Source organism: Lipophrys pholis (assembly GCF_963383615.2).
Source record: "Lipophrys pholis genome assembly, chromosome: 9".
Classification (NCBI taxonomy): domain Eukaryota; kingdom Metazoa; phylum Chordata; class Actinopteri; order Blenniiformes; family Blenniidae; genus Lipophrys; species Lipophrys pholis.
The window spans coordinates 31,536,683-31,559,898 of NC_137639.1; the positions used below are offsets into that span (position 1 = coordinate 31,536,683).

A 23,216-nucleotide genomic window follows, 5' to 3' on the forward strand; every position below is an offset into this window, starting at 1 on the left:
AGGAGAGGAGGAGAACACGGAGAGTCTGCATACTCGATTCAGGGAAATCGCATTCGGCGTGTCGGGCGGCCGGGCAGCCGTTGGTTGGCCGCGGGCGACCAGCAGATCAGCGATGTGGCGGTGATGCCTCTAATGAAGCTGACACAGCACAGCCTCCCTGCCTGCCGGCCCCCGAGGCCTCTGGCTCCGCATGCAGCGCCACAAACACCCCCACTCGCCCCGCTTCCTCCACGGCGCCTCGGATGCACTGCTGCATCATTTATTCTCTCGTGCTTGCCGGGTCAAGACAGAGGTAGTGTTTGTAGGAGCTAAATTGGGTCACGGTGTCCAAACAAAGCCTCTTCAGAGTCTCTGCTGCTCGTCTGATGGGTCTGTGTTGTTTTCCAGGAGCTGAGGTGAAGGGGAGGGCAGACCGTCCCAGTCCAGCCTGAGCCCGGTCCACCTGCCATCAGAACCAGGACCATGATCTGAGGAGGACGCTGCACCCAGAACCCCGATCTTCCTCCTCTCCTCCTCCTCCCTCTTTTTTTTTTTTTTTTTTTTTCTTTAAATTTGAAGGTTTTTTTTCCAGCTGTTTGTGGTGAAAGCCTCACAACCCAGAGACTGGGTGCACAAACAGAGAGGAAGAACAACAGCCGTCTGCGACCTCCGACCTCCACGTTCTCTCCTCCTCCCGCTGAGACGCCAGAATCATGGGGAGGAAAAAGATCCAGATCCAGAGGATCACCGACGAACGCAACAGACAGGTTAGCGCCAGTGACACAAGCACACGGCATCGCAACGAGACACAAGCCATCGCAAATTGTTTTCATTTATATATTATCACAGGAAGAAAAATAATACAATCAATAACATTGAGACACTAGAACTATACTCGGTAGAGCTCAGTCCTTCACCAAGTTCTGCAGGCATTATTCCAGAATACAGCCTTAATAAAACGTACAGAGTAACTGAATTGGACTACAAATACTGTAATACAAACATAAATACTGTAATACAAACATAAATACTGTAATACAAACATAAGGGGAGTGAAGATAAAAGGATTTAAAATGCAACATCGTACTACTCTCTAAATTAGTAATAAACTAGAGCTACACTCGGTAGAGCGCAGACAGTCGCCAACGTCACATTTGTGTGCGGAAACGAGTTAGCATCACTAGCATGTTAGCCGTTAGCTCATATCGATGCTAACTAGCCTGTCAGGTAGCTACATCACTGTGTGAAACACTGAGCAGGGAGCGTCTCCATGGCAACAGACGCTGATCTATTATTATTATAAGGTGCCTCTCTCATCCACTTTGTATGGAACATTTTTTCACCATTTTTGGGGGATTTATTCTTTAGCGGATAGCCGCTGACGTCCTACAACGTCTGATGGAAGATTTCCTGCAATTCGGGGGAGTAGTTTTTGCGAAAAGTTGGTAAAATACATACAAGGTGATTATCAGACATTTTGAAAAGTCTTCTGGAAGGGAAAAGTTTCAAGGTGTGATCTCACACTCAGATGAACAGCTGCATCAACTCATCTGAGGTTTTCAAGCTGTTTGGACAGACAAAGAATTGTGATATAAAACAACATCCGGGGGGTTAGTTTTATAGATAGTCGTGGTTTTATCCATCTGCTCAGTCCTGTGCTCCTTCTGTCCGTCATCCTGAAGAACCAAAGTGTCTGGATGTGAAATCAACACCTGCCTAAAGAACGTCAAAGAAAGGACGAGATGATAATATCGACTCTTCACTTCAGGTCGGCTTTGGTTTACTGGTTGGGCTTAACGGAGTCGTCAGCTGGTATTCCCACGTATCCAGTCTCCCTTAAATTATCGTGAAATTGATTTTTTAAATTTATTAGACAAAAAAAAATCTCATTCGGACCCTTTTTTATTCCAAAACTTTCTCTCTGTAATGTGAGATTGAAGTGCTGAACCCGTGTGAAGCTCGAGCAGACCGATCGTTCACGTACAGATTATCTGTAGATTCATGAGCACATGTAAAGTAACTCGGATATTTGTTGACTTTCGTTGCAGCAACTCATCAGGATCCATCATGAGACATAGAAATATACAGCTGATGTGAAGTTTATGCACCTTGATCTCGATACAACTCACTATTTATGTCACTTCAACGGACCGACGCCAGATTCCCACAGGGATCTTTTCTCTTTTCTCTCGTCCCGTGCAGCCTGAGAGGCTTCGCAGTCCTTCTTTCAGTCATGTGACAACAGAGCAGCATAATGGCATTGTGTTTTATGAGGCTCGTATGACTGTGCAGTGCTCTAGTGGGGTTTCTCCACACACTCACATTGCCTACAGTAAAAACCCAAAACAGTGTGATATTCCCCCTTCATGAAAAACACACAGGGAAACAACCCGAGTCGGTTTGGTTGCTTCAGTGGCATTGTCAGACGGCATGAAAGGGTAAATGATCCATCGAAAATGAGTCAACTGGTAAATGGGCTTCGCTCCATTGAGCAGATTGAGTAATGGGTTTGACGTGCCCACCTTGAAAAGCAGAGGGAGGAAGGAAAGCAGAAAGCACCAGCGGAGAGCTGCAGAAGTGCCTGACGGAATCAGAGCGAGCCGCCGCGGGCTCCAGGAAACCAGCCGCACTTTTCTCCTCATCAGTCTTAGCAGCTCGCACATCTATAAGAGGAAGAGGAAGCCTGCAGGGGGCGCTGGAGCACGGCGGCCTGTCACTCGTCGGTACACGACAGAACCTAAAGGGGCGAGGGGAGCGGCTTTGGTCCGTGGAGCTTTGTCGATAAGGTGATGCACTCTGCGGTAACACAAGCTCATAATGCCACAATTCCAGATGAATCATTGACCGCCATCAGGCGATTAACCAGCACTCAGCGGTTCCTCAATCACCCGGACGACGCGGCGGCGTCCGCGTTGTAGCAGAACGCCGCTCGCAGCTTCGCATCACTCGTGTTTTTATTGTCCTCTGTGTTCACATGAAACGTTGTCGTGTAAACTCAGAGTTTTTTGTGTGTTTTCATTCAAGAAAAGCTTCATGAGGATAGGGGAGGAGGACGAGAAGGGAGGGGGGGGAGGACGAGAAGGGAGGGGGGGGAGGACGAGAAGGGAGGGGGGGGGAGGACGAGAAGGGGGGGGGGGGGGGGCGAGAAGGGAGGGGGGGAGGACGAGAAGGGAGGGGGGGGGGGGGACGAGAAGGGAGGGGGAGGAGGACGAGGGGGGGGGGGGCTTTTTGTTGTTGTTTTTGTTTGTTTTGTTTACTAGAATACTGCATGTACATATACATATGCTTCTTTTAAAAAAATTATTGGACATGCTGCCAAAGGTTGGCGTACTAAGTACATAATTTCTGCTGACGACTCTCCCGTCATCAGGTACCCAACACTTCCATTGGGTAATTTGGATTTTGTCGTGTATTCTGTATTTTTTTTGTGTTTCTTAGATTTTGTTGTATTATTTGGATTTGGTAGTGTTTTCTTGATTTTGTAGTGTTTTTTCCAATTTGTAGTGTTTTTTGAATTTGGTAGGGTGTCCTCTGTTTTGTATTGTTTTGTCTAATCTGTAGTGTTTTCTTGGTTTTGTAGTGTTTTCTTGGTTTTGTAGTGTTTTGTCTAATCTGTAGTGTTTTCTTGGTTTTGTAGTGTTTTGTCTAATCTGTAGTGTTTTCTTGGTTTTGTAGTGTTTTCTTGGTTTTGTAGTGTTTTGTCTAATCTGTAGTATTTTCTTGGTTTTGTAGTATTTTCTTGGTTTTGTAGTGTTTTCTTGGTTTTGTAGTGTTTTCTTGGTTTTGTAGTGTTTTGTCTAATCTGTAGTATTTTCTTGGTTTTGTAGTATTTTCTTGGTTTTGTAGTGTTTTCTTGGTTTTGTAGTGTTTTCTTGGTTTTGTAGTGTTATCTTGGTTTTGTAGTGTTATCTGAAGTTAGTGGTGTTTTGCACTTCCAGGCCACCGTAAAACAAACGTCTACAAAAGTTTTGCGCCGTCACTAGAAATGGTTGCCGTGGGAACTGGCCCGTAATCAGTTGGGTGTTTTTCTCTCTTCATGGTTCGTCCGGAGCGTTTTACCCAGTGAAGTGAAGCGCAGTATAGTAGAAATAAGTGTTTTTTGGGTTTTTTCCACGCTTGCTCAGTGTTGCTTCAGCTAATGGAGAGTGTACCCTCTGAAAGGAAATCAAATGAATTTTGGAGTACATGCGGCCCGTCACCCTCCTACATGTTGATTCAGAGATGCTGCCATAAGCTCCACTAAATAAACAGCGTTGGGAGTGTGGGCCCCGGCTGGAAGCATGACAGCAGCTCAAACACGTTTTCCTCTGGAGACAAAGACGAGCGAAAGCTCGGAGAACTGCGCCGGTAAAGCGCCGTTGCCTCGACGGAATGGGTCTTTTTTTTTTTTCCTTAATTTATGGATGGCATTTGTCACATCAAAGATAACACAGCCTGGCTTGTCTTTTCATTAACACTGTGACCCATTTTAGCGGTGAGATGTGAGGAAGAAAGATCTCCTTCTAGAAATCAAGGAATCCTCAAACAGTAATCATATTTAGCTGTGAAGCTTCCAGCGCAACACAAGAATCGCAGAGAGGAATTAAGAGGAACAAGCTTTTGAAGAATATATATAAAGAAACTTGAACACGAACGTCATCTGGGAAGCAGTTGGATTTAAAATCACCACCAAACCAGCTTAAGCTTTGATATTTCACATCACGCTGTAGAAAGTTCATTATTTAGACGCTCAGTCTTTTTGGTTTGAATCGTCCAAATCCTCTCGAACAAAGAATGTAGTGACGCTGGTCTCACTATACCGACTCCACTCTGGGACGTTTCAGAGGTTGGCTTTGGATCGGGTGTCAAACATGAGGCCCGTGAACCAAAACCGGCCGGCAGGAGGCTCCGAAGCAGCAACACGCCTCCGAGCCCCGAGCTGAGGAGCTGGAGCCTCAGAGCCCTGCTGTCGGGGGGAGTTTAGGAAAAAAACACCCAGAATGCAACAGCTAGAGACGTTTTGGACAAAAATGCTTTTTTCAAAAAACAGGCACGCATCAGGCGGCGGATGGTGACGTTACCAAAAATCAACATGTCTGGTTGTCATAGCAACAGGACTAGTTGGAGTAGTTTGAAGTTCAACCACAAACCGAAAGTGAACGTTTGAAAAGGTTCTACTGGAGATCAGTGAGATTTTAGTTTAAAATCCTGAAACAGGTTTGAGTTTTTAAAGGAACTCATGTTGAACTTTTTGTTGTTTTCTTTCAAAACTCACCTAAAATGGAGATAAACTTTAATTTAGAACGTAAAAAGTTCAGTGCTTGTCGCATCTGCTTGCACTCAAGTTAACAGCTTTAATTTTCAACTTGTAAATTCCAGAATAATGTGAGAAACAAGTAGATATCATTTTATCCACTCTATGTCACATTACATTTTGAAAAAAACCTTAAGGAGTAAAACGTAGTGTAACATTACTTTAAGCTGCTTACACCCCACTAACTGACTATTATTCTGAAAGTATTAAGATTATTATTCTTTTACGTGGAAGCAGCTGCAGAGCTGCTGTCTCTCTTAACTTTGATAGTTATTATTTCACTAAAGTCCTTAATCTTACACTGTCAATCACATCAGAATATCCACCTTGATAAACACATGCTTGTAGCTTGTAGCTTGTAGCTTGTAGCTTCTTGTCACTGCCATTATCTCAGGCAGTGAAAATATAATCCAGATTATAAGCATCTTCAGACACTCAGCAGCTTCATATGAAAACATTAAGACGTGAAGGAAGTAGTGACTTCGATTCCATTAATTGTTGAAGGAGCTCACCTCCGGCGGTGGAGTTGTAAACTGGTACGAGGGAGTGAGGTGTGATGGGGCGGTGGGGTTCAGTCTGGTGAGCCTCATTATCTCCTCCCTCCGTTTGGGAGCGAAATGAAATGAAAGAGAAGTTCTGACTCCAGGAAGCAGCGAGAGGTCGCGGTTGTCAGTGGTGGTTTCCTCATCCATCTGCCACACAACCACACACACACACACACACACACACACACACACACACACACACACACACACACACACACACACACACACACACACACACACACACACACCCACGTAACCACTCGCCCCCTTCCTTCGTTCCTTCCTTCCTTCCTTCCTTTCGTTCATTCCTTCTCTCCTCGCTGAGGACGTCTTCTTCTGCAGTTGCCATTGGTTACCTGCCGATCCTCTTCTTCGTGTCGTTTACCTTCAGCCTGTTTATCTCCGGCGGTGAACTGTTGGACTGGAGCTCCGGCCTGAAGTCGCTGCCCCTCCACACACTCTCCCCTCCTGAGGGGAAACCTGGATTCTGTCGCCACGTTCGGACTCGCTTTGTTTGCCGACGACCTTCTAGTTTGAGCAGTTTGTGTTTTGCAGTGGCTCCAGTCAGTCAATCCAACTTTATTTGTGCGGGACCTTCCAGGCGAGCAGGAACACATCGAGTAAACAATGAACGAAACCGAGCAAAAACAACTGGACCGGTAATTGATTCCAGGCATGGCAAAAAAAAAAAATACATAAATACAAAATGCACATATATACAAGAAAAGGGAAAAGAAATATTAGCAAAAAAATTTAAATAAAATATATATATATATATGTATATATCTACAAGAAGTATACACACAGCTATCTAGACCTACATGCCTATATATAATGCATATTTGTACCAAAATTATATATAATAACAAAGTAAAATTGACCTTCAAAATATCCCAAAAAGAAATAATATGAAAGTAAATAATTTTTTAATACAAAAGAAAAACCCCAGAATGTTCTTGTCTTTCTAAATGAAGAGCTGAGAGGAGGAGGCGTCTCTGGTCATCTCTTGTCCTGCACGGCCGTAATCTCCTCCCTTCACAACATCGCCTCGTAATTTATCTGCTTGTTCTGTGTGAGACGGAGAGAGAGGGAGGAAGAGGAAGAGGAAGAGGAGGGGGCGATATGTAGATAGGCAGGGAGATAAAGATGAGGCCGGGGTGGGTGGGAGGGTGAACGTGGGGGGGGGAGCGAGGTAAGACGATGGCAGCAGTGTGTGATGAGGTGGGGGGTGGTGGGGGGGGGTGGCGGTTGCCCATGGATACGACCCCGATATAATTTGATTTGTGGCAGCAGGAAGCAATGAGTGAGCGAGCGTGAATGGAGGGAGGGGAAGAGGAAGGAAGAGAAAACAAGGGCGAGAAAATGGAGAGAGAGAGAGAGAGAGAGAGAGAGAGAGAGAGATTGAAGGTCTCACATGGCTGCTTCTCTCGCTTTCATCCTCGATGTCTCTATCTTATCTCTGCCTCTCCATCTCCTCTCTTTCTTTCCTCATTCAATTCATTTCAATTACATTCTGGGTTGAGAGCAGCCTGCAGGCTGCAGGCGGGGGCACGCAGCGCAGGTAAACTCCACTAACTACGTCACCCTATCATGATCACATTCATCTACAGGAACATTACAGTGCATGAGAATTACCCCGATAGGAGAATGTTCTCCACAGTCCCACCTTCACAGTATGAAAGTATCCCCCACATAAAAAGTCTGTCAGATGCAGTTTCTTCTCTACCTGCAGCTGGAGACCGTGTTCATCCCATTACCGAGAAGCTGGAGGAATAAACCAGCACGTTGGACTTAAAGTAGTAAAACATTTTTCTCTACAAAGATATTTCGTGTAATAAAGGTTTGATTCTGCCAGAACAGCGCTAAGTTGAAAAAATAAAATAAAATCTGAACATTTCTGCAGTTTTTCTGCACGTTTACAGACACTGCTGCCATCTAGTGGTCAGTTCTGACTCAGACATGTTGACATGACAATGTTTGAGAGTGAAAACACAAAACTTCTGCTTTGGGTGTCCGTTTACACGACAACGGAGCCACTGAAAACACAACTTTTTGAAAACCTGTTTTCGTGGAAAAGGAGGAAAACTTTTCAGAAATGCTGCTACTGCACATGTTCACCAGGTAGTAGTAACTAGTTCTTCTGCACATGTTCACCAGGTAGTAGTAACTAGTTCTTCTGCACATGCTCAGTGGAGCCAATCAGAACCAATCAGAAGTTTCCTCAGTGGTGTCATGACTCCCAGTTGAGAGTCAGATTCTCCTGGACTTTTATTTTTATTTTGACAGTCACCGTAGTAACAATCCAACTTGGTACTTTTATTTTGACAGTCACCATAATAACAATCCAACTGGTACTTTTATTTTGACAGTCACCATAATAACAATCCAACTCGATAGTTTTATTTTGACAGTCACCATAATAACCATCTCACTTGGTAGTCTTATTTTGACAGTCACCATAATAACAATCTAACTTGGTAGTTTTATTTTGACAGTCACCATAATAACCATCTCACTTGGTAGTCTTATTTTGACAGTCACCATAATAACAATCTAACTTGGTAGTCTTATTTTGACAGTCACCATAATAACAATCTAACTTGGTAGTTTTATTTTGACAGTCACCATAATAACAATCTAACTTTGTAGTTTTATTTTGACAGTCACCATAATAACAATCCAACTCGATAGTTTTATTTTGACAGTCACCATAATAACAATCTCACTTGGTAGTTTTATTTTGACAGTCACTATAATAACAATCTCACTTGGTAGTTTTATTTTGACAGTCACCATCTAAACCTGGAGCGACAAACACATGCAGCCCAGTTTCATCCTGAGTGGGCCGGACGGCTCTCATTGTGCCATAATAACCTTTGAAATAACATTCTTATTTTTTTTTATTTCTTTCGTGTGGAACTGAGTCTACGTGATGAAAATGTCTCTGTTTTCACCGAACCGAACAATTACTACAGAAAATAAGTATGATCTCAACCAAACACAGTGAAACGTTGCATTATGGGTATTTTAACAAACTCACCCTGAGAGCTAGCGCCCCCTACTCTTAAGAAATGTGTTAAAAACATAAGAAATGTTTTCAAATCTGTCAGACTTCTACTGAGATCGTTCTCTCCGTGCTTCTGGTCAAACAGCCATCAGATGTTTTACTTTTATTAAAGTAGAATAGAATTTCTAGAATTAGCTTTTACCAGAAGAGACATTTTAAATGTGGTTTTGATTTCTTGATAAAAAAAGCAAAACAAAATCAGCATAAACTTCCGCTGCTGCTGCACTTGAAGTCACGACCTCGGTTCCGTGGTGCCTCACTGCCTTTTTCTTTTTGTTGTCGTCGTTAACATCTGATGGAAAATTGGTTGGTGTCACGGGTGGGTGTGACCCGGAGCGCAGCGCCATCTGTGTACACTTTCACTCACACTTCCCAGATCTGTCGCCAGATATTGTAGCAGCACCTGAAGCCTTCTCTCCTCCTTCTTCAGCTAATCTTTCTTTCTTTCTTTTTTTTTTTATTTATTTTTTTTGTTTGTGTTTGTACAATCCTGTGTGTTTAATCCAAACAAAGCCAAATCTCCCTGGATGGTAAATACCAGTTGGTTCTAGCAGGGAAGCTTCTAAAGCCGGCCAGCTGACGACAAGGGACCCTGCGCCTGAGCAGCACTCCTCTTCTCTTCTGCTTGTTCACAACCGACGGGGCTTGTTCAAGTGTGTGTGTGTGTGTGTGTGTGTGTGAGAGAGAGAGTGTGTGTGTGTGTGTGTGTGAGAGTGTGTGTGTGTGGAAAAGAGAGAAACGTGTGACAGAAGGAGAGTGTGGAAAAGAGTGTGTGACATAGAAAGAGAGCATGGAAAAGAGCATAACGGAGTGTGAAAACGACGGGGCGAACGAAGGGGTGTGTGTGTGTGTGTGTGTGTGTGTGTGTGTGTGTTTAGACACTCTGTCTGGAAGTGGGTTTTTTTCCCACTAAAATGTCAGCGTCTTGTATGAACACAGTGTTTCCATCAATCTCCATTTGTCTCACGCGGTCGTAGTCGGAGTGTTTTTCGAGCGACGTCTCGGGACACAAACAGATGAAGTTTGACTTCCTGTTCAGCTGGCGAGACGTTCAGGGTCCAGGATGAAGTGAGAGGGTAGAGAACTTACTGTGGAACTGCGAGGTGATTTTAAACCAGACCAAACTCTCAGCGGCCTGAGCAGCAGCGTTTCTAATACCTTACCTTCCCCCTTTCAGTGATGACTGAGACGTAAGGCCTCATCCGAGAGATTTCATGGCCTCGTGTTATTATTTCTCTTCTATTTACTATTTTCTTCAATTCCATCATCTCGTCTTTCTGCTCGCGGGGATTAGAAGAGTCTTCTACGTCGTGTCTGGTTCTCTTGTCCCAGGATGTTCTCCAGTTTGCTGGGTGGCGTGTTGGAGCCTCTCCGGGGCTTCGGCCTGATGTTTCACACCCTCTGGTTGAAATGAGGATTCTGGTTGAAATGAGGATTCTGGTTGAAATGAGGATTCTGGTTGAAATGAGGATTCTGGTTGAAATGAGGATTCTGGTTGAAATGAGGATTTTGGTTGAAATGAGGATTCTGGGGATTAAATAGTTCCCGTCTGGTTGGACGAGGCAGAAAACGACATGCAGACCAAGTCAAGGCGGCTCCACTCTCCAACACCAGTCGGCACCGCCGGATGTTTGCTCCTCTGTAATTTTGCTCCTCCTGTTTCCTTCGCCAGGTGACGTTCACCAAGCGGAAGTTCGGCCTGATGAAGAAGGCGTACGAGCTGAGCGTCCTGTGTGACTGCGAGATCGCCCTCATCATCTTCAACCACTCCAACAAGCTGTTCCAGTACGCCAGCACCGACATGGACAAGGTCCTGCTCAAGTACACCGAGTACAACGAGCCGCACGAGAGCCGGACCAACGCTGACATCATCGAGGTAGAGCGGGGCGGGGGGGGGGGCGGGGGGGGGAGAGGGGCGGGGCCTCATCTCACCCCACTAAATGTTGGCTGCAGACCTTTATTTTTATAGTCTGACGTCCTGTTTGCTCGTTTCGAGTCAAAACGCTTCGTCTGTTTCTATGTTTTGGATTTCCTTTAGAAAAGTTTCCTTCCGTTTCCATAAAGACGTGAGTTGGAACGTTTTCTTTTTGAAAGTTTCTCTTTTGGGAGCCATTTTCAAAAAGTTGCGTTCTCAGTGGCTACGAGCGCCGTTGTCGTTTATAAGGAACCTTGAAAGGCTACGGAAGTTTTGCATTTTCATTTGATTCCCTCGGGTTGGGAGCCAGATGGCCTGAACACCTGACCCCCTGAACACCTGAACCCCTGAACCCCTGAACACCTGACCCCCTGAACACCTGAACACCTGACCCCCTGACCCCCTGAACACCTGACCCCCTGAACCCCTGAACATCTGACCCCCTGACCCCCTGAACACCTGAACACCTGACCCCCTGAACATCTGACCCCCTGAACCCCTGAACATCTGACCCCCTGAACCCCTGAACACCTGACCCCCTGACCCCCTGAACACCTGACCCCCTGAACACCTGACCCCCCTGAACCCCTGAACACCTGACCCCCTGAACACCTGACCCCCTGAACACCTGACCCCCTGAACACCAGACCCCCTGAACCCCTGACCCCCTGAACACCTGACCCCCTGAACACCTGACCCCCTGACCCCCTGACCCCCTGAACCCCTGAACACCTGACCCCCTGACCCCCTGAACACCTGACCCCCTGAACACCTGACCCCCTGACCCCCTGAACACCTGACCCCCTGAACACCTGACCCCCTGACCCTCTGAAGCGAGACGGAGGCTGATAGTTTCTACATGTTCAGCTGAAGAGCACAAATGAACAGATTTATTGTAGAACCGAGACGTCGTGAGGTCTCATGGTTCAGACTCAGGTGATCTCGCTGCTTTGATTTATTTCCACCTTTACCTTGAGCGAACGTCTCCCTGTGGCAGTAGAGGACTTTTCTTTCTTTACCTTCGCCAACAAAGTTGTCCGAGAAGGTTTCATTTTCAGCTGCGTGCCCCCCCTCCCCCCCCCCCCCCCCCTCCTCTGACATCAGCAGAAGCCTGAACACCTGAACCCCCCCCCCCCCCACCAGCTCACAGCTCATCTGCCTCCTATCTACCAGAGGGGTCGGCCTCCAGGTTAACAGGGAGAAAGTGTGAGGCCGATCCTTGTTGTTTTTATTTTTTTTAACAGGAATCCATTTGTTTGCTCACGTCGTTCCTCCCCGGTGGGAGGAGGCTTCGCCGGCGCTCGTCAGGCGAACACGCTGCACACTCACATGCCTTGCTGACCCTTTTATACATAATGGCCCTCTCATGAATTGAACACGAGATGGTTAGGTATGATTCAGCGAGCCGCGCTCGCCGCTGCCGCCGCACTTTACGCTTCATATGGACTTAAAGCGGCGTCTCGCTCGGCTTCCCATGTTCTTCTCACTTGGTTTTTTTTCTCACGGCGCTGCGGGGGTTGGCGATCGGTGAACCACAAACCTGGAGCCACCTTCACTGTCGTATTGAACACTTAATGTGGAGTCCCAGGAACACACACACACACACACACACACACACACACACACACACACACACACACACACACACACACACACACACACACACACACACACAGCAGAGAGCTTTCAGAGGAAATAAGTGTCCAACTTATGAAGAAATCCAGGCCACAAACTTTTGACATGATTCTCTCTTTCAAACTGAAGTTTGCACTAAAATCTTCCGGGAGAATAAAGATTGTTTTTATCAGCTGATCCATGATAAGAATCCGACACTGATAAATATTAGTTGCAACCTTTTGTTCTCCTCTTGCTTTTGATTCACAGCTTCAGTGAACCAACCGATACCTACTGGAGTCCCTCGAGCCGTGAACTTTGACTAAAACTGATGAGTTTTATACGCCCCCCCGGCTTTTTATTTATTTTTTTATTTTTTTTATCCAGCACGGTATTGGTAGAAGCCCAGAGGCTGCAAACATTGTTTGATTCATTTCAAGGCCTCCTGGGAAGCTCTCCTGACCTCTAACTGCTGCTTTAAGGCTCCACTCTTTTCTCTGAAGTCGTCTACAAACGTCTCAATCAATCTGAACTATCTGTGTGTCTGAACACCAAGCTACTGCTGCCGCTACTGCTGCCGCTGCCGCTGCCGCTGCCGCTGCCGCTGCCATTTTTCACTTCTGGATGAAGAACCGGCTAAATTTAGGTCCCGTTAACACGACAACATTTCAAGTGAAAGAAAAACGCATCGATTTTGCATTTTCATTCAAGAAACGCTGAAAACAATGTAGTTACCATGTAGGGCCACTAGTGGGTGCTGTTGTTTGTATTTGTAATGAAAGCACAGACACACACACACACACACACACACACACACACACACACACACACACACACACAGAACAAGGCGCTCTAAACATTAACAGGAGAACACAAACATTCTAGTGGACAGACCAACAAGTTCAATTATTATTACGGTGACTGTCAAAATAAAAAGCACCGAGTCCAGGAGAATCTGGACTGAGAGTCATGACATCACAGGAAAACTTTGTTCTGATTGGCTCTACTGAGCATGTGCAGAAGTACTATTTACTATGGCCGAGGTACACGTGCGCAGTAGTAGCGTTTCAGGAAAGAAAGTTGTGTTTCAGGTTCAGATTACTTTTATTGTCATTCAGGCAAATTACATCCGAGACGCACTTGCAGAACGAAATTACGACGCAGGTACATCGATAAAAACACACAGAATTTAAAAAATACCTGAGATAAAAATAAGTCATGAAGTACTGGTGCAGAAGAGAAATGCGTGAGGATAAACTCGAGCTACACTCGGACTTTCGTCAACGTCACATTCGTTTGCGGAACCGAGTTAGCATCCCTAGCTTGTTAGCTGTTAGCCCATATCGATGCTAACTAGCCTGTGAGGTAGCTACATCACCGTGAAACGCTGAGCAGGGAGCGTCTCCATGGCAACGGACTCCATGAGGAGCCTCTCTCGTTCTCTTTGGATGGGACAGTTTTTCATTTTTGGGGGATTTATTAGGAAACGGTTAGCAGTTAGCATCCCAAAAGCTATTTGATTGACCCTTGGATGATGACAAATCATCCCTGTAGATTTCAGGAAATTCAAGTGAGTAGTTTTTGTGAAAAGTGAGTAAAATACATACATACAAATAAATCAATCAATAAATTAATACATACAGAAATAAATGCATAACTTTCTTAACAACTTCGTCGCCCATCTTTGGTTGGAGAAGGTCAGAAATAAAAGCAGAGAATAAATAAGTTAAAACTGTTTTCCCCGTTTCCATGGCGATGGAGTGGCTGTGAGCACCGTTGACGTGTAAACAGACCTCTGAAATACTACGGGGGTTTTTGGTTTTTACTTGATAACGTTGTCGTGTAAATTGGGCTTCAGTTCCTTCCCCCATGTAAACCCAAACTTTAAGGTTTTATCGAAGTGCAAAACCGTCTCACTTCATACCAAAGTCGTGTCCTACGTTCAGCAGAGGTCGATGTGGATCGAAGGTTGAAGAAGCAAATCTGTGACCTGAAGGTCGCTGGTTTGAATCCCAACACTGTGAATTGGACAGTTTCCATGGAGAAACTGGTGTCCCACAGGCGATCATGACTCTAGCTGATATTGTAAATGAATGTCTCAGTAGCTGGTAAATCACAAGCAACACAAACTAATTTTAGACCAGACTTTGCAAGCTTAGTCACATTATGACCACAAAAGAAAGCCCTGGGTAAACAGCCTCTACTAATTAAATGTGCAAAAGGGACTTTTCCTGTGTGCACTCAAGGAATTTCTGGGATCAGTGGGGCTTTGTGTGTTATTGGTTATTATTTGGTTGAGTAAGAGCACAAGTACTTTGAGCAAAATGCGTCTTAGGGGAATTTCCTCTCATAATTGCTGAGATCCCAGCGAAAGTGTCGGCGCAGGAGTTCTGTCTTCGCTGGCGGTGGTGTGTGGTCTCTTTCTTTTCTGCTCCGCTCCACCTCTTCTGTCCATCACGTTCTGTCCTCCTTCCTCCTTCCTCCTCATCTCCAGATTCACTCGCTCACGACGATTCTTCCTCCCATCTTCCTTCTCCTTCTGCCTGAGTGTCGGCGGCAGTAAAGCCTTTCTGTGTGTGTGTGTGTGTGTGTGTGTGTGTGTGTGTGTGTGTGTGTCAGGGCACTGGGCTGCTCCGAGCCACATCAGCTCGAGCTCCACTGCCTCTGTTTGTGTGCGTACATGTGTTTGTGTTTTCAAGTGTGTCGCTCTTTATGTGTTCATTAGTATGTGTGTGTGTGTGTGTGTAGTATATGACTGCACACATAGGCCACCTCTCTCTCTCTCTCTCTCTCTCTCTCTCTCTCTCTCTCTCTCTCTGTCTATCTCTGCATGCTCTGCAGTGGCCCATGAGAACGCCTCATACAATATTCAGGCCTGGTGAGCCTCTTGAGTGTGTGTGTGTGTGTGTGTGTGTGTGTGTGTGTGTGTGTGTGTGTGTGTGTGTGTGTGTGTGTGTGTGTGTGTGTGTGTGTGTGTGTGTGTGTGTGTGTGTGTGTGTGTGTGTGTGTGTGTGTGTGTGTGTGTGTGTGTGTGTGTGTGTGTGTGTGTCCTCAGCCGTCCCCTCCACCAGATGTGCTGCGGCGCTCGCCTCCTTGTTAAGCGGGTGTTAGTGTCATCCGCCTCCGTCGTCCATTAATCCTTGTTATTTTGTATTTGTCGAATCGCGTCATGAATCTTTACAACAACAAAAAAAAGTTCTGGCAAAAATCTCCAGAAACAAACTTATACAAGCTGTATTCTTGGGTTAAAGTGCAGTTTGGAGCTATTAGCTGCAACTCTAGCGCCTCCTGCTGAAAAGACACACATTTAAAACCAAACAGAACCAGAAGCAGGTCACAGATTTGTAATTTTCTTTGGGGCTCAGTAATGTTCCTAAACAGCAGGAGGCTGGAGAGCCGGCAAACATTCCTCAAGAGGGGCCGACGGTGTTCAGAGGCCGATTAATCAGAATGAACTGTGCTCACGCTAATGAAGCGACGAGGAGCCGAGTGGGACGGATTCTGTTCTGGTTCAGACCCGGGGAGTCAAACACGAGGCTCCAATCCGCCCAAATAACCGCTAAAAGTTTATGTTTAAACAGCAAAATTGAGAAACCGATGCAGGAACGTCTGCAGGAGGTCGGCCAATGGAGCGTTTCCAGAAAGTTGCCATTTCAGCCGTTTAAACAAAGACGGAGTCGGAGTTTTCTCAAAACGTTTTCCGAGGCTTGAAAACCCCCAAAAAAACCAAACGCAGCAAACGTTTTGTGTCTTCACTTGAAATCCTCGCAGGCTGAGATCTCAGTGACGCTGCCATTGAAGCTATCAAACTAGCATGAGCCTCAACGCGGCGCTATCAGGGGGGGGGGGTTTGGAAAAACACCCAGAATGCAACAGCTGAGGTTTCATGGCGTTTCACTGTATTTTGCACCAGAAGGTTTCATTAAAACCGACTTCTCGATCTCAAAACATCTCATTTTCATCCCGTAATTTCCAGACGACAAGCTGCTACTTTTTCCACACGCTTTGAGCCCTGCGGCCTAAACAACGACGACGACGCCGCTAATTTATTGATTTTTACTGTTTAACGGGCTTCACGCCACCGTTACGTTTAGCCTCGTCACCTCGGACCAATGAGATTGCCGAACAATGAAACTGTTTTCATTGGTCCCGGTTGAATTACCGGTAAACAAAATGCACTTGCACTAAATTCTACCGATGAGTCGTTCTGTGTGAATATCCTGTGCTCTGGGTGATGCGTTCAGGTGCATCAGGTCACGCTGCCCTGCTGGCCGACCAATCGTCCTCCTCAGAGTCGGAACCAGCAAATGACCCATAAAATACTTTTTCAACAGAGGAGCCGTGTTTAAAACTAGTTTTTTCTTTAAAAAAAACAAACCGCAATCTTGCATAGAATTTCATGCCGTGTGGACGCCTGCGACTCAGATGATTGCAACCTATATATGTGATTTAGTGAGTGCAGCTTATATTCAGGTGTGCTCAGTAGTCGGAGATTACGGTACTCTGCACCATGACAAAGAAAGAACTTCGAAGTTATAATGTAAAGGTTATTATGGTACTATTTCACCGGTCCGGCCCACAAGAGCTGCTGAACTAAAATGAGTTTGACACCCTTGATATAGATATTTTTGGAACGTAAGTATCTTATATTAGAACATCTTTCCTGGATATTTTCTCGTGTTGTTCAGTTTCACATTGAAAAGCCTTTTGAAGGACTTAAACACCAAGTACTAGAAAGAATTGTTGAGTTTTATTACCAGCTGCCAAAGCCAGAGACATTAATCAACATGAAAAGGCTTTTTAAACCAAAAATATTTCAGGGTTCTTATTCCTCCCGTGGTGAAAAACAATCATCATTAGTTAAAAGAACCGCTGTCGTTTTACATCCTGTGTTTCTCGAGTGTCGGTTCTCTTGTTGGAGTCGCATGGCGGCGTGTCGTACGCTGCAAGGCCGCGACCGCGGTCGAAGAGAAAAACAGCCTGACGTGCTGCGTTACAAGAAGAACAGCCAATGTGACAGAAGGGCCGAATTATACAATAATTATTACAGATTATCCACGCTGCCACTTTATGAGAGAGAGAGGGAGAGGGAGAGAGAGAGAGGGAGAGAGAGAGAGGGAGAGAGAGAGAGGGAGAGGGAGAGAGAGGGAGAGGGAGAGAGGGAGAGAGAGAGAGAGGGAGTGAGAGAGAGAGAGAGAGAGAGAGGGAGAGGGAGAGAGGGAGAGGGAGAGAGAGGGAGAGGGAGAGAGGGAGAGAGAGAGAGGGAGAGGGAGAGAGAGAGAGGGAGAGAGAGAGAGAGAGAGAGGGAGAGAGAGGGAGAGGGAGAGAGAGAGAGAGGGAGTGAGAGAGAGAGAGAATTTGCTGCTCTGCTTCTGTGGGTCTCTTCAAGCAAGTGCTTTTCAGTATAAATTATGAAGTGTGGTTAGAGTCACGCAAGAACACACACACACTAGGTTCATGCTGTGTGTTTGTTTTCATGACTTATGAGGACGTTTTACACACACATCAGTAAGATGCCTTCTGCATGTACTGTACATCTACGTACTGATGTCTCTGACAGCGTCGAAGCACTTACAGTGTGTGTGTGTGTGTGTGTGTGTGTGTGTGTGTGTGTGTGTGTGTGTGTGTGTGTGTGTGTGTGTGTGTGTGGAGTCAGTATTCATCACACGATCAGACATTCCTTCACTCCAGTGTGAGGCTGAGAGGCGATGCATATGCACACACAGCCTCTCTGAGATGCACGTGCTGCTTGGAAGTGTGTGTGTGTGTGTGTGTGTGTGTGTGTGTGTGTGTGTGTGTGTGTGTGTGTGTGTGTGTGTGTGTGTGTGTGTGTGTGTGTGTGTGTGTGTGTGTGTGTGTGTGTGTGTGTGTGTCCTGTCAGAACGTGTTAATCCGCTTGGCTGCAGATCCCAATCAGGCCAAAGAAAGGAAGGAAGGCAGCGAGAGACGAAGGGAACACGAGCGAAACACTGAGAGAGTCGAAGAGGAAGGGCCGGCGATAGAAAGCAGGCTCTAGTCGGGCGCCCTGGTCGGGCTGCTCTGGTCAGGTTGCTCTGGTTGGGCTGCTCTGGTCGGGCTCTGGTCAGGTTGCTCTGGTTGGGCTGCTCTGGTCGGGCTCTGGTTGGACTGCTCTGGTCGGGCTCTGGTCAGGTTGCTCTGGTTGGGCTGCTCTGGTCGGGCTCTGGTTGGACTGCTCTGGTCGGGCTCTGGTTGGACTGCTCTGGTCGGGCTCTGGTTGGGCTGCTCTGGTCGGACTGCTCTGGTCGGGCTCTGGTTGGACTGCTCTGGTCGGGCTCTGGTTGGACTGCTCTGGTCGGGCTCTGGTTGGGCTGCTCTGGTCGGGCTCTGGTTGGGCCGGCCCGGCTCCGGGGGCTGGTCCTGGGCTCCAGCCAGGGATCTTCACTTGACAGCATTTTGCTGGTGAGCATCTGATTCAGATCGCTGCTGCTCTTCAAACAAATTCTGTCTGACCCCAAAATAATCTGAGGGCATCATGGGAAATCCCCCCCCACCCCCCAAGATAATCCTCCTTTTCTATCTGAACTCTGGAGACTTCCTGCTAACACCTGTCATATCCTCGGGTCCTAATCTGGGCTTGATGAGGTCAACAGGAGGCTCGTCCAGATGGACGGGATTGGCTGGCACAGGTCAGCTGACCACACCCACCTGCGGTACCAGGACCTGAGATTACACATGGAGGTTTTAAAAGATGTTTAATTGTAATAATTTTGACCCAAATGAAAACATCACCAAACTGAAAACATTTCAAATCACTTTGACTTCATCGATGAGTTTTTTTCTTTTTTGCTGCCAGGCTGATTTAAAGGAGACATATCATGCTTTTAAATCCTTCCTTTTTACATATAAATCATACAGTTGTGGTCTATATAAAGCGGAACTGCAATGCTTGGGTCTGAATTCCTCATTATTAGAGCTCCACAGGCCCCTTTTCTACCCCTTTTCTGATGTGCTTCTGAGAGCAACTCGTTTTGGGGCGGTCTCTTCATACCCCTCCTCCTCTCCAGGTTGCAGAGGTGACACTCGGTTCAACTCCACCCTGTTCGGCCATCTTTGTAGTTTGATAGAACAGATACAATTATCTAGCGGCGCAGAAACTTTATAGTCACACATTATTTACAAAATGTCAACAAGGGAAGATTTGTCCATCCAGCCATACATGTTGGAGCCAGAGTCGGACCCGGCGGAGCCAGATGAAAATGACCATGATGCACCTACAGAACAACGTCTTCATATGGATGTAACGCAATGGTGTGTTACTATATTTACACTAACTTCTCCATCCATGCCCACTACTACAATACTGCCTGTATTACAACGACTATTTAACACAGAAGTTACATTATAATCTAAAACGAGCACACAGCGCTAACATATGAAGACGGTGCAACTGCTAATGCTAACAAAACAATGACAGGGACGTCTTATCATCACACTTTTTAGCGTTATATACAGCTTACCGAAGTGCTCTGTTCGTCGTCTCCATAGTTAGAAGGAACTGACCGCTCAATCAGACCAAGTCTTTCGGCAAATCCTTCTTTATACTGGCGGAGGTTGCTGAAGCAGTCGTCCTTAAAGTGCTTCGCGCACACAAAAATGACCTTACCCACAGATGTGGGTACATTTCTGTGAAAAATAAAACTCAACCAGGCACTTCGAAAAGGTTCTGATGCTGGGAGACGGTGTAACGAAGCTTGTGGGTTACTACATCCAACAACCGAACATTTCGACTTCTCCTCTCGTAACTTCGGTTGGACTACAAAATCGCAGCGAGAAACAAAAATGGCGGATTGCTCGAAATGTCGATGTCCTAATTTGGCAGTTCCGCTGAGAATACTGTGACGTCATTGTTCAAAAAACGTAATAGAGAATAGAAAAATCGAAACCGATCGCAAAATATGACCAAAACAGAATATAAAGATATCAACGGAGCACCTGAAGAGACTACTTTGAACTTTTCTGTACTTCTAAACACTCTAAATATACAACAAAATGCATTTAAGGGCTAAAAAAGTGGATTTAGCATGATATGTCCCCTTTAACACTCAGAGAATCCTCAATGGTTAAGATGATCTCTGGTTCCACAAGGATTCCAGATGGCAGGGAACTTCTTCTTTCAGCATGACACGAAGTCTGGCAGACATATTGAGTCTGTCTAGGAGGGGAAAGAGAAGAAATCAAGTTACTGGTAAATATTACAAAGAAAAAAATGAACTATTTCAAGATTTTAATGTATAATGCATAATGAATTGACACAAAGCTAAAAAAACATAATCATCATAATTTCAAACGTTGTCTGCTTTATGAGCTAACTGATTAAATCAAACTATTGCCCACTTTGCCACTATAATCTATATAGTGTTTGAACGTACCTCCATCCAGTGTACTTGTGAAGATCTGTGAATCACCTGGTAGAAAGGAAATATTGTAGTTATTGTCCAGTGAATAAAAAACAGCAACACCATATATATTTTTTCTTTTCAAATATAATTCACAACCTTATCTAAACAGAATTACTTTTTTAAGACTTTTGTAACTTTTAATGTATGGTGTTTTTCAAATGTGTATACAAAATTCCTTTCTAAAATATTTCAATCTAATATGTCAAAATAATGAAACAAGGATCTTGAGCCAAGCATTTTCATTAAATTCAAGTTGTAAATGAACACACACTCAGCACCCTATTTGTACATTTCAACTGTTATTTTCATAAACCCTGTGATAGAAATGCCTGACTGTAAGTTACTGGCTCTGTGGTCACATCTGTCAGCTGATAATGCTCATCAGTCAACCTGTTATATTAATGTCACTTCAGTAACTCCCAATGAGGATAGAGGCCCAGCAAAAACACTGAACTTGTTAACTGCTGCAAAGTGCTGTACTCATGGTGGGTTAAGATGAGATAAGACTTCTCATCTCGTCTTGATGTTTAGTTTCTCCATAAAAAAAACATTGTATTAATCTTAACAGGTCCTAGACCTGTTAATGTTCATGTAAAGTGTCCCGAGATAAGGCTTGTTGTGTTGGCCTATTCAAATAAAGATTGATTACTAAATTGATAGTGGAGAAATTTTAAATTAATAACAGATTCACTTTTCAGCTAGACACAGATCTACAACGTAAAGTATATGAAAATGTGCAGTATCATGAACAAATATGGAATAACTGGGTAACATGCATCTCAAGTGCTCTTTCTAGCCTGGAATTTGTGAGCTGCAGACTTCAGCAAACAGGTTCCTCGCTGTACGCCAGTGACCGTCTCTGTGGTCACTGGAGTAATATGCTTCGGACCCGACATGAGAAATACGGCTGTCTAGGAGCCCCCCCCCCCGCGATGCTCCGCGACAGAGTGCGGTGGAACCGCGTCTAAAACGTAATTAATGACCAACGGTATCCTCAGTTACCACAACAAACCTCTGGTTTGATGTAAATTCCCCCATCTTCACATCCTGTTGTCTCCCAGTTAAATAGCTTTGAATCCAACTCAAAGCCACTCCCTTTATGCCATATCTATGCAGTCACATAAATATGTATTTACAAGAGGACATGGTAAAATGACATCAATACAGTGCAGAGTTCTTCTTAAGAGGAAAAATGAAAGTGTAAAGTTTTCATTAGATTGTAAACTGATGTAGTACAAACCTTTAGTTACTGGCTGATCCAGAGTACTGATATCTACTTAAAGGCCATCAAGCCTAGTTAATACTTCATACACACACACACAAACAATGCATGAAGGGTGTGCGTCGTGAACCACCTCCACAGCCCTTTTTTTTTATGTTGTATTTTTGCCTTTATTTATTTAATTAAAAAAACTTTTTTCAGCCCATTTTTTATTTATTTTTTATTTATTTATTTATTTTTTCCCCCTCTTCACTTCACTGCATCATGAAAAGATCCAACACCCTGGTACTTTGTGTTTTTCAGGTCTCCCTTACGTGTCTGTGGCACAGCACTTCCCCCTACGTCGGTTGGAGCTGTGGTGCCCCGACGGGGTAAGTACAGCACACTTTGTTGGAGGAGGAGTTTGTCTTCTGCCGTGTCTGATACGCATGTGCCGTGAAATGTCTGACGCCTTTGACTTGTTTCCCAAGGTGCACCTCAGCGACTCCGACGGCATGCCGCGCCTGGTGCAGCTGCTGTGGGACGCGTCGGTCCAGCAGCTCGCACCGCCTCCCCCTGCGCGGCCGGTGTCTCCCCGGACGCCGCCGCCGGCCAGGGGGGCTCCCAGGTTAGTTGTGACGGGTCACGTCCCGGTGGCCCGTCGCAGCGACCCCTGGGAGTGGAAGACGGTTGGACAGGGGGGCCAGGTAATGCGTTTCTCCCACTCGTTGTGTGATTGGACGTTTGTGCAGTGTTGTCGGGACAAAAAACAATTTAGTGTGTCTTTTTGTGTTTTTCAAAGGCTGGAACATCTGTGGTGCGACAGTCTGCCATCCCGTCCAACCCGGTGTGGTTCAGTGGGGCTATGTTGGACGCCATGGAGAAGGTCTCGCCTTCTTCTGGCTCCACTGGTCCTGCTGAGCCACCAGCAAGCCAGGTGAGACACGATGAACACGTATGCACTGTCGATGACAAAACGGGAAGACGGCTGTTTGTAAAGCGCCGTTTCTCTTTCTGCAGAGCCCCCGCGGGGTGCGAAGGCCGAAAGGTGTTGCCACCAGGCGTACAGGGGAAAAGCGGCAGGTTGGTGTTTACATGTGATTAACGTGCCATAGATTTGAGATTGATGTTGGAGTGAGGAAATGAATGGGTGCACAGCTCTAAAGAACTTTTGTCCTTCTG

At 45.6% G+C, this 23,216-nt stretch overlaps 1 protein-coding gene across 2 annotated transcripts in view; it reads left to right on the plus strand.

The window, feature by feature from the left end:
• Positions 1-387: 387 nt before the first annotated feature.
• Positions 388-23,216, plus strand: part of mef2d (myocyte enhancer factor 2d) — a gene marked incomplete at both ends in the record, with an annotated part of 88,678 nt that continues 65,849 nt past the window's right edge. Inside the window, 2 exons of one of the 2 annotated variants that reach the window (XM_080471044.1) lie at positions 388-746; positions 10,557-10,760. In XM_080471044.1, coding sequence (XP_080327170.1) covers positions 693-746; positions 10,557-10,760 — 258 coding nt within the window. The remainder of the gene's footprint in view (positions 747-10,556; positions 10,761-23,216) is intronic. The other variant, XM_080471045.1, reaches the window with a different exon arrangement.